Genomic DNA, 13,592 nt, shown 5'->3' with positions numbered 1-13,592 from the left:
GGATTTCCATTAAGAATTAAGAAAAAAACCCTTTAAGCACGCAGGGTAGCCAGGCAGACATGGATATGAGATGGCACTGTGAATCCTCCCAGGTAGCTTCTTCTATCACTGACGATACAGAGCACAGAGCAAGCACTGCAGCATGCAGGGTTGAACATGTTTAACAAGACAAAAATAGTCCAACATGGAGAACGGGTTTCCTGCTTTTTTTAATATCTGTAAAACAGAAAATGTATGTGAAGCGATTGCATGTCATTAGTATTAAAAAAAAAAAACACATTTGTGCATGCAAGGATGGTTTATAGCTTTCAATTGTGCTTCCCGGTGCCGGGAATGAGCAGATCCGCTTTTATTGAAGCTTTCAGCAGGAGACATTGCTCCCTGCTAGAATTCTTTGATTATTATAGAGCATGTCTGCCCCAGCGATGTACAGGCAGTGGTAAATTCAGCAAAGACACAAACAGCTTCTGATAGATGGTCTGCATGGCTAATCCTATTATATCTGCAGAAAGCTTTCATCTCTGACCATTTTAGTGATTGTTAGAGACAAGCGTAACCTTCTTTTCTCTGTTTCTTACCGTTGGCAGAGATAAAAGTTGTGTATGTCACCTGCATGCCTTTAGCAATGAAGCATGCGTAAATATAATGTCTAACAGATAACTGTGTAATGTACAATATACAGCCTATTTATCGGTGAATTAACATGAATAGACCGAGTGCAGGACTTTCGGTGCCATTATCGGTTCTTTTACTTAGTGTATAGTATATGCATTGTTTTCTTTTCATAATGGTGATGAAAACGATGTTGTAAATAGTATATAAGATATACAGCAGACACAGAGTTTCAGTTCATGAAACATGAAATCTGCGCTAGTTTATGTCATTATCCAAACAAGACAATATGTGGGAATGTTGCACAAATGTTGATATACCTCCTTCCATTATGACGATAGCTATTATTCTTACCAAGGTGGTTAAATTAGTAGGTATTATTGATGAATGTTCCAACTAATATCGCACACTTGTTTAAAAATTGTGCGCCACTGTGTTTTTGTGTCATGAGCTGACATCTTGCCTTGTACGTTTTTAAACCCCCCCCCCAGCATTCATGGCAAATCATATTCGATGTAGGTTTTTTAAAGAACCAACATGGTTTCAATACAAATTCTGGGGCAGAAACATGTATTATTTTTCATTTCAAATCATTACAATTAAGCATTTTCTGCATAGTGTTAATTTTTTTTACTCAGTCATACTAGAAAATGCCACTGATAAAATGTCTCTATAAAGGAATGCTATACCCCTGAACAATATAGGTCTCGATAACAATATATTGCATAAAACATCTCATACTGTATGTAAAACCCTGCTTCATGTCAATAAGTAATAATATACTTTTTTAGTAGTATGTGCCATTGGAAAATCCTACTGTAAATAGAAAATTGGCATTTTAAGAACTAAGGGCCACCCCCTGGGATTCTACAATTCATAGTGCACACAAACAAACCATACATATTAGGTCACATGAGCCAATTAAATGACAAAGTTCTGTCTGTTGCTCCCACACTTCTTCCTGTTACAATTAGAGCTGCAGTATTTATGGTCAGGTGATCTCTGAGGCTGCACAAAGGCCAATCAAGAAATGCGGCTCAAGGGAGAAGATGTAAAAGGGGGATTTTTACTCATATATATATTCCAGTTTGTTAAGATAGCATGCCATTCAACATAATGTAAACTATTTGTTGTTTAAAGGAGAACTACAGCCTACATAAAGAAGTAGATAGAAATGTTGTTTTGTCTTCTGTACCAGCCCAAGGCAACCACAGCCCTTTAGCAGGGAAGATCTGTTCCTCCAAAGATGCCCCAGACCAACCTCATTTTCTGATAATTTTCGTCAACCTATGTTTAGCTTCTCACTAGCTGCTCAGAGCCCACTGAACATGTGAGTGTCACAGACACTTTCCAAGATGGTGACCCCCTGTGACAAGTGTGAAGTCCTGGATCATTGCTGCTATTGACAAGCTGAAACTTTAGGCTGGTGCAATAAGCTCTGTATATAAAATATGGCATTTTCAGCCATATTCATTTTTTTAGGGTTTATGTCTCTTTTTAAGTATTCATATTGGGGGTACAGATTTCCATTAAATCTGCTTAATTTGTGTATAAAATATGGTTTTGTCATGCGGGAAGTGTGGCCAACTACCTAGTAACACCAGGCAAGCGCTGACTATTCTGCATACAAGTTTATTTAAAATGATGATATTCTGCCTTTTAAATTCCTTAAACAGTAATAGCAATGAAATTGTTACTAAACAACAACAGGCATAGGCTTTCTAAAGTGGGGAGGGCAGTCTTGGAGAAAGCAGGAGAAAGTGGTAGGAAAGCATTGAGTAAAATGTTCTTTCACCCCTTGGAAATAATAAAAGCTCTGTCTTGTTCACCTATGTGTAAATGAAGACATACAGCTGCAGCCGAAACAGTGGTGCAAATGGAGTTGGATCTATAAATCATAACCTGTAGATGTAGATTTTTCCTTGACATGCTTGTAAAAAGTTCTTCAATATGGATTTGAATTTTACTATATAAATTTCACAGTGACAGCAGATTTGACACACACAGAAACAGTTCCCAGTAGGAAGACAGATTTGAATATTTTTCCCTGTGGCCATTAAAAAGTAGATGTAGGAATGCCTTTTGTTCAGGTTGATTTATAAATTGCAAGATATGTATCCATTATATGTTAACATCATACATTAACATAATGCCTAGTTATGCACATGTATAGGTGCTCCTATTCACGCCATTAATCTTTATGTCACAATGAGTAGAAAGTACTAATAGTTTCTTCTCTCTCACTGTGCTGCCTACAACATACACATGGGATAGACTGTAAAGCAACATTAGGGCTCAACATGGTGCCATATGCTGATCACTATTCATTGTAGTGGAACCAAAGGGGCTGTATTTCTCTGTTTGGAGCAAAGGCAACATCAATGTTTATTAGATATTCTTTGGATGTTTGATATGATGTTAGATTTAATGATTTTTAAGATGTGTTTATAGGTAGGGATGCTATTTTGGATTCGGCCGAACCCCCGAATCCTTTGTGAAAGATTCAGGTGAATACCGAACCAAATCCAAACCTTAATTTGCATATGCGAATTAGGGGTGGGAAGGGGATTTTTTTTACTTCCTTGTTTTGTGATGCAAATTAGGATTCCGATTTGGTTCGGCCGGTCAGAAGGATTCGGCCGAATCCAAATCCTGCTGAAAAAGGCAGAATCCTGGCCGAATCCCGCCCAAATCCTGGATTCGGTGCATCCCTAGTAATTGGAGAAGAACTGAACATAAATAGAAATACATACAAGTTCAATTTAACCTACAATGTGTCCTACTCTTCATTATTTTCATTCAAATAGAAGGAGCAAGTTTAACCACAACAACTGGCAGACAAAATCACAGTTTATAACCAATAAAATGTGGTGTGTGCCTTCTGTTCAATTATCTATAAATTATACATATTTGTTGGAATAATTGTGATTCTATTCATTATCCCACATACCTATGATTGGTATACTTCAACCTATGCTGTTTAATACCTGTTGTTTAGCCAAGTGAAATTCAGTCGACTTGTTATCTTGTCTGCCCAGGGATACAGACTAGGAGTCATTTACAAATGTACTTGCAACTGTGGGTGCTCCAAAATGGACACAATGGAGAGCACATGCTAAAACCATTTATTATTGACCTTGTGTCCACTCATGCTCCTGAATTTTCATATGGGTTAAGATTGTGTCCCTCTTGTCTCTCAGGATAAATAGTAGTGAACAACTCAACCAACTGACACTGAGAAATCCTGGAGCTACAACCACCCTGGGCCTGGCAGTAGTTCTAGAGTTTCCACAGTGGGTTGCGTCAATAGACACATCAGACATCCACCGGCCAATGCCATTTTGCTCAGGGAGTAAAGCAATCTGTACTTTTGAAATGCTAGAATCATTGATGGGCGAATCTGATCCTTTTTGCCTTCGCCAAAAATAGATTTGCCCATTTTTTGGATGCGCAATAATTGTTTTTACCTATCGGAGTCTATGGGTGTTATTTTAGTGGTGAAACTTGGTGAAAAATGTTGCATACTAGATCTGTGAGGCTTTCTTCCCAATACTGCAATAGCAGTCATGTACTGTATTGCACTACTCAATAACCTTCCAAGGTTACCCTTAAGAGTCACACTCTACCCCTTTTAAAGCAATGTCATTAAATAAACAGAAAGTAGCACTGCAAATCCCAGAATATCTAAAGCTAAATCTGAAAAAATAGATTGGAGGGTAAAAATCCATTTCTTTAAAATTAAAAATACTGCCAGAAATATTTCTTTTTTTATTTTCTCGGATGGAGAACTTGTATCAGAGAACCATCTATAATTATGGATTCTTTCCATGGGCCAGCCTAAGGCATGATACTATCAATAGTAAATTTTCTGTACACCTGCAGGAAAAAGAGTAAACCTTTTGGGAACGGGAGAAAGAAATTAAACTGATATCATGGTTTTTACTTTATTTTTACATTGAACAAGAGCACCAGCATTTCTTAAGTCAGACAGCTTAAAAGTCATCATTTTTTGTCCAAACTATAAATTTTTTAAGCATCAAAAATAATAAAAAGCAGTGTATCAGTTGAAAAACCTTTAGGCTATTTATTGGTAAAGGCAAACCAAGGTTTGGGCCCCCCAAAATGTTGGTCACTTCCATAAATAAAAGTCCAAATATATAAGTTTGAGTCCCAAGAAGATTAGGTATCCCCAAAGTCCAGCAAATCTTAGGCTCTCCTCTGCCTGATCAAAATTCTTTTCTTTAAAACCGGATTGCTGTGTTCCTCCAGAAACAAAGTTTCATGAGGATGGGGAAAACAGAAAAGATTATATAGTATTACACTATATACTCTTTTCTGTTTTCCCCGTCCTTGTGAAACTTTGTTTCTGGCGGAACACAGCAATCTGATTTTAAAGAAAAGAACTTCCATAAATAAAATCTGTGTAACTCGTAAAGGCTTATTTAAAAGCATTCTCATTTTAGTGGTTTTAGAGGTTTTTGAAATCACAACTAAACTCATAAACCCTAAAATCACAACTGTCATGGAATTTATTAAAATATCTGAATATAAAAAGTATAAATGAAAAAAGCTCTGAACAATGTGCTAATAATTAGAATTTTTCAGACAATTCGTAGCCGAGAAAAGCTAAAAACCTCTAAAAGTCCGAATTGATGAAAAAGATCAATCCAGCTCTTACAGATTTCTATAGGACCTTGACTACTTTTGCCCGGAAAAGTTTTGCTTTAGAGGTTTTTGCAGTTTTTACACTTGATAAATCTCGAGTTTTTAGAGTTTTTAAAAACTATGGGAAAACCCACAAGTTTTATTGAGATTTGTGGAAAAAATAGAAATTTCGATTGTTAGTAAATGGGCCCCTTCCCGTAAATGTGTGGCTCCTGTTTTTTTTGGATTTATGTTGCTACCCTGATAGGTATTCAAGGAATGGTTGCACTACAATCTAATAGATATACAGTTCTGTGTTCAAGATGATATTTATTTTTATGTGTATCTTCCATTTAATTTATTTGTTGTATCACTGCTAAAATTCTGCCTTACACAAGTGTGTCAATTAAAGTACATGTATAAATCATTCCAATCCCCCAGCATAGGATTACATCTATAGGAAAGAACCCTTGTACATTAAATCTGTAGCATGCTGCGGGACAAAAATTGAACCCAAAGCTCTATGTTCATCTTCAACTAACTCGAAAGCCTAAGGGCAAACAACCACAGGCATTAGTATCTAGTTCCCAAGTGGAAAGTCTACAAACTTGGACAGAACAATGTCTGTTGGAAAACGAGAGATTTTTTTTGGTGGTACTGTAGCTTATTTTCTCTCTGCAATCTTGACACATGTAATTGTAAAACGAGAATGTTTTGTTCCATGGTGTTCTACATGTTCCATGGTATTTTACAAACTTCCATATTGAAAATGGAAACCAAACTTGATTGTTCTTTTAACTTAAAAGCAATCTATTTAGGTTTGGACTGCATCTATATAAATGTATCTAAAATTACGTTTCAGCCAACTTGTGGATATTATTGCTAGAATGTAAAGATTTTATAATTTTCTAGGATTTTTTCTACATCAAATGCAAAAATATTATCTCTAGTGTTTTTCTAAGAAATGCCCCTATTACACTTTGCCAACATTCGCTTCTCTGATAAAAGGGTTGGTGCTGATGAGGCAGAAGTATTAATCATTTTTATCTTTAAAACATTTTTAATTTGAATTAGCTAAGCACCATGTTTGATTTCAAAGCTATGCTTTCAACTCCACATTTCTAAATACATGTTAAGCTTTGAAGACTTTTTTTATCCTAAATTATCCATTTGTTTTAACATAATGAAGTTTTTTGTTTTTTTTATTAAAATCACAGAACTAAAAAAATGGTAATTTATATATCTATTACAATTTTAAAATTCTGTTTTAATACAAATTGACATTGATTAAACTTATTTTGTAAATGTAAAAACAACATTTCTCTAAATTTTTTATCTATTTGTTAATACAATTGCAAACAATATTATTTTTCTCAGGTACTGAACTCACCAGGTGTAGGAATAGGTCCTGAACCTTCAGCTAAGGGAGTGGATCAAAACTGTATTGCAGTAGAGCAGGCACTCGAAGAGCAGTCTTCCAAACAGACGTGCAGTTTATTTGGTACATAAGGATACAGCCTTATGTATTTTGTATCTCACAGACACCTATTCAGAGACACATGAGCCTATGATCAAGTGTCTTTGAGATATGAAACACGTTAGGCCAAGTCCTTATGTACCAAAAAAACTACAATTCTTTTACACGCCTGTCTGGAAAGACTGCTATTTGAGTGTCTGCTCTACTACAGTATGGTTATGTTAATACTATGGATTACAACATTTAAACAGTAGGAGTGGAAACAACAGAGGACCATTTATTACCCAAATGAGGGGTATTTGCGTCTCCTTGGATCCAGCTTATTTTTATTCTACTGTAGCAGTATACCTTTAACTCTATTTTATGAGTCCATCAACCAAACTAAGCTATGGCTAGATTGGCCTTGCTAAATGTAATAGATTTTATTCAGGAACAATACTGTACTCGCTTAAAGAAGCATTAAATACAGATGACATGAAATAAGACTCATACTGGATCTATGCAAAGACATTAGAGATGGTTGCACTTTAACCATAAGAGGGTCTAACCTGCTAAATATGTCACTTTCAATATGCACATACAGAGACACTCTGCCTTTAGAGACACTAACCACTAATCCTGCATCACATCCAATAAATTTTGATTTAGTCAATAGTAGGAGTAAACAATTAACTGCTGCACGTACAGTAAATGCACGAATAAAGAGATTTATAAGTAAGGAGATGCAAAGCCATAGTGATTGCAATTCTGTTCAATTAAGGCACATCTAACTGATAAAATGAATTAAATGCCACTTCCATTAGAGACCTGAATGAACACTCTAAATGTAAAATGCATACCTTTCTACTGGATATAATATCAGGTTACTACATCTTTATTTTGAGCCATATTCTTTTGCATGTCTTTATTTATCTGATTAATTACTGTTGATTTTTGTGGGGGGCAGTATTAGAAAAGGAGCAATTGCTTAAGCACTGAATATTGCTTAAAGTGATACTGACATGAAAATACTATTTTTCAAACTCTTAATGTACATAAAAAATGTCCTAAAGGTCATGTTGATCATTTCTTACTGATAGGTTACACAATACACAGAAGATAATAAAGATGAAGTAGTTTTAACTGTAAAAAAAAGTGCATTTTTATTATCACAAATAATCCTGAAATGTGTTTTTCTGTTATTATGTAGACACTTGATTAAATAGAGCTATTCGTGGCATATTACATGACACACGCGATAATTAAATGTTCTTGGGATTATCAAAAACCTGCCTCATAATATAATGAACATTCATTGTTAATAAATGTCCCTCATTGTTGCTTTATTTGTTCTGTTAATGAATGGCATTACAATGGGTAGAGGCTTAAGGAATTAAAATCATCATTTTGCCTCTTCTCAAAGTCTGTTAAATGTCTTACATTTAGTAAACAGTACTGTTATAATATAATATTGACATTACTGAGATAATTTAATAACATAAATGTTGCTCTAGTTCTAGTAACCCAGAGAAATCACCAGGCAGCATGTCCTGGCCTACATTTAACAGAGTTGAAAATATTTTTTGTGAAAGATTCCTCTTAGCTACAGGCATCTGTACACCTGGACCATGTTTTTCTACTGGTGAGTTGTATATCGGTGGTTGCATTGTCTCTCCTGGCCTTAGCCTTGCGACAAACATATTGCTGTTGTATTCAAATCCAGTTGATACTGGGTATGTATTGTTTGAACTGAATTGCTGTCAGTTTGTGTTGTATATTATTGGAAACTACCCAAGGCTGGTGCACACAAGTCTCCAAGAACCTTAAATGAGTTTTTCGGCAGATTAATATTTAGATAGATTAAGCATAGTCATAAATCTTGAAATGTATGTTATAAACCCCCACCCATGCCCATTTACTCCTCCATTCTATCCCAAACCCCATCTACTGCCCTTTGTGGTCCACTTGATGGGACCATCCCACCAAATTTGCTACAGTTGGCAAGATGAATTATTAATTAATAGGGTGATTTTAGTAAGAGGACAGAATGCCTAGTTTGGATATGTACATTATAAGAGAGGCATCTTAGTTTAGATGGAGGTCCTTAAATCGTCTTGCTAACGTCTGTATGTCCCAGAGAGCATAATAACATTTGTGTAAATGTTATCAAGATTGGATTCAGTGGGGTCAAGACTATTTCAGTAATGTTTCCTACACCTATTCACTGGAGAACAAAATAATATAATAACGATTAGACGGCTACATTGCTTGAGATGAAAGAAAAGCTGAAAACTTTTTTTGTTTTGTTTCTGCATTTAACAACTGTTTGAGTGAGCTATACCATTTTGTTGGATTTTTTTTTTTGCCTTCCTCTTGATCAACTAGCAGTTAGGCAGAGTTAAATGGTTGGATACATGTATTTTTTAAACCAACCGTAACATACTATGTTACTATGTACGTTACTATGTGTGTCTTGACTGAGGCCTTTTCAGAGAACCATTATAGCAATAACCACTATGACAGCTGTTGCAGTTGTGCATCTATGGAAAAAGTTTCCCAAAAGGCAAATTTATTTTTTATACAGTTATGGGAGTTTCAGAGTTTACTCGTAATTGGTTTCCGGATAACGAATCCCATACCTGTACATGAAAATCAACAGACAAAAAATATTTTTTTGTTGCAGGAGTAAAATAATAAGCAATATCTACCTGAAAATAACATTTAATAATGGGCATTACTTTTAGGCATTTTATTCTAAGCAGAATATATTTAGGGGCCGATTCACTAAGGGTCGAATATCGAGGGTTAATTAACCCTCGATATTTGACTAGGAATTAAAATCCTTCGACTTCGAATATCGAAGTTGAAGGATTTAGCGCAGATAGTTCGATCGAATGATCAAAGGATAATTCCTTCGATCGAACGATAAAATCCTTCGAATCGAACGATTCGAAGGATTTTAATCCAACGATCGAAGGAATATCCTTCGATCAAAAAAAGTTAGCCAAGCCTATGGGGACCTTCCCCATAACATTGACTTCGGTAGCTTTTAGATGGCGAACTAGGGGGTCGAAGTTTTTTTTAAAGAGACAGTACTTGGACTATCGAATTGTTGAATAGTCGAACGATTTTTACTTCGAATCCTTCAATTCGAAGTCATAGTCGTAGTCGAAGGTCAAAGTAGCCCATTCGATGGTCGAAGTAGCCCAAAAAAAAACTTCGAAATTCGAAGTTTTTTACCTTCGAATCCTTCACTCGAAGTTAGTGAATCGGCCCCTTAATGTAAGCAATTTTACATTTATTCATTTACACTGGGAAGATTCAGATTTAATACATAAAAGAAAATTTAGTGAATGCTACTTTATTTCCCATTTCCGTATTACGCCTATGGTTTGTATAATGCACCACCCCCATAGTGTGTCTATTGAAACAGAAATTGAAGACAGACATTTTATATTATATTCATGAAAAATTATGATAAATATTTTGAGACATTAAGCTTGGGAAGAAAGGCACTTTCATATGATTTTTTTCCTAGCTCTGAGTGCCACTCTTAGAATTTCTATAGGGAATTCACATACTTCATTTCAAACTTCTTTTAAAATGTATTTGTCACTGCTTGCATTAATTAGCCAGAAAGGAATGCTTCCCTTCCATTTTCATTATGGAAGAATAACTCTGCTCATTAGTATTCAGTTGGTAAAGCCCGGTGGATTTCAGAGGATGAAAATGTTCTATACAGTATTCGTAAATTCACAACATAAAGTGTCAAGGCAGGAAAACAAATCTGCAAAGCTACATCATATTGACACTTCAGCATGATAGAAGCAAATCTGCCTGTGCTATGCAAATAAAAATCAAAACTTTGAGTCAGTAATAAAGGAGGAAGCCAGGCAACAGATATCATAATGATAGGACTTGATGTAATAAATTGTTTCGTGGGTGTGTACAGTATGTTCCCCAATATAACCTTGTTGGATAGAGTCAGTCTCTAGAGGATAGACAAACAGCTCAAAGTGGTGCATAATGCTAGGCCACCCAGCATGGCAACACTCAAATTATAGTATATGAAAAATTGTGCTCAGCTATTCATTGGAACTCTAGTCAAGCAGACTATCTTTCATAGCATATTGCCCTAGCAGAATCCCTGCTCCCCAGGCAGATTTCCTCTCTCCATTTTCATAATACTGAGCTCACCTTAGACCAGGGGAACCCAAAAGGTATATTGGGATCTACCAGTAGACATTTAGCTGGTGATCAGTAGATTTCAAGACAGTGTCAACAAACAGCTTGTCTAAATCACCCTCTTGTTTCATGCTTTTCATTCAGATATTTTTTATGTTAAGGTTATATAAGAAATAGATGTTTAAATACAACATTATACATTTTTATTCTCATAAACCAATATTTAAGTAATATTTTCCATGAAACAGAATGCTAACAATGCTTTTAGGGATGTACAGTAGATCATAATGGGACAACATCACTAAAAGTAGATCTTGCATTAGTATAGTATGGGCACTCCTGCCTTAGACTGTAAACTCCACTGCAGTAGGCACTGATGTATATAGCTGCTGTGAACAATTTCTGTAAAAAGTCAAGTATTTGTGTCAGTGCTATATGAATAAAGTACAATAAGAAAACCCTTTTTCCTTCAATTAACAATAGCTATTTAAGTTGTATGGGTAGAGTGTACCCATAGAGAATGAATAGTTTATAGGAAAGACGGAATTATTAATCACAACTTCTATGGTTACTTTCTATTTACGAAGCCTAACATTTTTGTGGTTGAGTTTTAAAGTGGCAAAAATCATAATTTTGTAGAGTAAAAATGCCTTGAAGCTGCTGAGAATTCTAATCTGAAAATGCTCCCGCTAAAACCTGTCTAAGTCTTATAAAAGTCATTGGCAGATGGTCCCTTTAACAACTGGAAAATGTTTTTTGCCTTGATGATTCTCAATAGTTTTGAGCTGTTTGGTTTTCATTTGATTTTTTGGCTTACAATTCCAAAAAGTCATACAATTTGAAATGTCACTTTTCCCACATGTACACTTGTGAATTTAGGCATATTGTGGTTGGGAGTTAGGCTGAATTTGTTTCAATAAAAAAAATAGAAAAATATTAATAGTAATGTGTGATGGGGTGAATTTAGTTTTTTTGTTTGTTAATGCTAATTTGTTTTGCTGGCCAGTAATCTGTGTAAATAGCTATGTGTATAATTTATGTAAATTATGTACTTTGGGTGTTATTTAGCTTTGGTTAACAAACTGAGGCCTACTTGTTTGAAGCATGTGACTCAACTGTGTTCAGAGTATATGTAAATGGTGCTAAAACAATTGTAGATTGAAAGCTGTTTTTGCTTTATGTTAAAACACAAGTGTGCATGGAAAGCTTTACTTTTTATATAGAAATGAAATTTATTGTACAAAGCACTTACCTACAGCTCTCAGAGAAGCCACTTCCTAAAGGGGTGGGCAGCCTCTCCTAATGAATATTTATAGGGTAGATGCTGATCACATGGTGTCAGCATAGAGCATTCTGGAAGCTATAAAAGCTGCAGACTGAAATCATTGGGGTGTGTCAAGCCTTTGTGAGAGGTTGTTCTGGAGCTCAGGAATGTGTGTTTGCAGGGTTACTGCTGACCGCCTGCTGGTGAAAAGTGCATACTGCAGCTTTGCACATTGTTTTCTTCATTTGCATGAAAAATAAAGCACAAACTTTCCACTGAAGATCTGCCTGGCTACTGTACTTGCATGCGCCCAGTGACAAATGTATTCTGGAAAAATAACCAGTGTTTCTTAAAACTATTGATTTGCATATCACTGAATGTACTGTAAGGGGCACATTTACTTAGCTCAAGTGAAGGAATAGAATAAAAAATATTTCGAATTTTGAATATTTTTTTTGACTACTTCGACCATCGAATTGACTACTTCGACCTTCGAGTACGACTTTGACTTCGAATCGAACGATTCGAACTAAAAATCGTTCGACTATTTGACCATTCGATAGTCAAAGTACTGTCTCTTTAAAAAAAACTTCGACCACCTACTTTGCCACCTAAAACCTACCGAGCATCAATGTTAGCCTATGGGGAAGGTCCCCATAGGCTTTCTAACAAATTTCTGATTGCAGGAAAATCGTTCGATCGATGGATTAAAATCCTTCGAAATGTTCGATTCGAAGGATTTAATAGTTTTTCCAAGATCGTTCGAACAAACGAATATCGGTAAATCCTTCGACTTTGATATTCAAAGTCGAAGGATTTTACTTCGGCTGTCGAATATCGAGGGTTAATTAACCCTCGATATTCGACCCTAAGTAAATGTGCCCCTTAATGTCAACGCATCATATTAAAGGTTTTTTTGGTGTTTCTGAAAAACAAAATTTAATATTTATGCAAAAGTAATTGTTGCCTAGAAACCCAAATGTAATTAAAAATGTTAAGACTACGATAAGCAGAATGGATAAACAAAAGGTTGAGAAACCTGGTTTGAATAAACGTAATACTTTTATAGACTACATTTATAGACTACCTACTATATTTAATTTTGTGTTTACACAGTTATGTTTTTGCTCTTTGCAAAGAAGTGTAATTGCTTTTTACTCTTCACTTGCTTCAGAACAAGAAGCTGGTTCTGGTCTTTCATTGTGGATTGTAATAGAACCCAGCAGGACATTACTGAGATCATAAAGCTAACAGCAGAAAAAAGTTCTCTGTCAACTAGTTAAAAACTGGATTGAGTTAAAATATCCTAAGTGTTCTATATATTTTAATATATTTTTAAAAAAAATTACTTTGCTTTAGCTTTGCTAACACGAAAGGAAGCTTCATCTTGATAGCCTACCATAATACATAATACAATATGAGATGCACTTT

The 13,592-nt window shown here is 35.3% G+C and overlaps 1 protein-coding gene across 35 annotated transcripts in view; it reads left to right on the top strand.

Annotated features, from left to right (window-relative positions):
• Positions 1 to 13,592, top strand: part of LOC108717747 (neurexin-1) — an 830,073-nt gene that overhangs the window by 797,558 nt on the left and 18,923 nt on the right. Inside the window, exon 1 of one of the 35 annotated variants that reach the window (XM_041564322.1) lies at positions 45 to 92. The exons of the other annotated variants lie outside the window; for them this stretch is intronic. Within the exon in view, the coding sequence (XP_041420256.1) occupies positions 60 to 92 (33 nt within the window). The 5' untranslated portion in view covers positions 45 to 59. Of the gene's footprint in view, positions 1 to 44; positions 93 to 13,592 lie in introns of those variants that run through there. 35 annotated transcript variants of the gene reach the window in all.

Source organism: Xenopus laevis, chromosome 5S, assembly GCF_017654675.1.
Source record: "Xenopus laevis strain J_2021 chromosome 5S, Xenopus_laevis_v10.1, whole genome shotgun sequence".
NCBI lineage: Eukaryota > Metazoa > Chordata > Amphibia > Anura > Pipidae > Xenopus > Xenopus laevis.
Note: the sequence above shows the minus strand (reverse complement) of the source record. Positions and strands in the feature narration are given on the sequence as shown.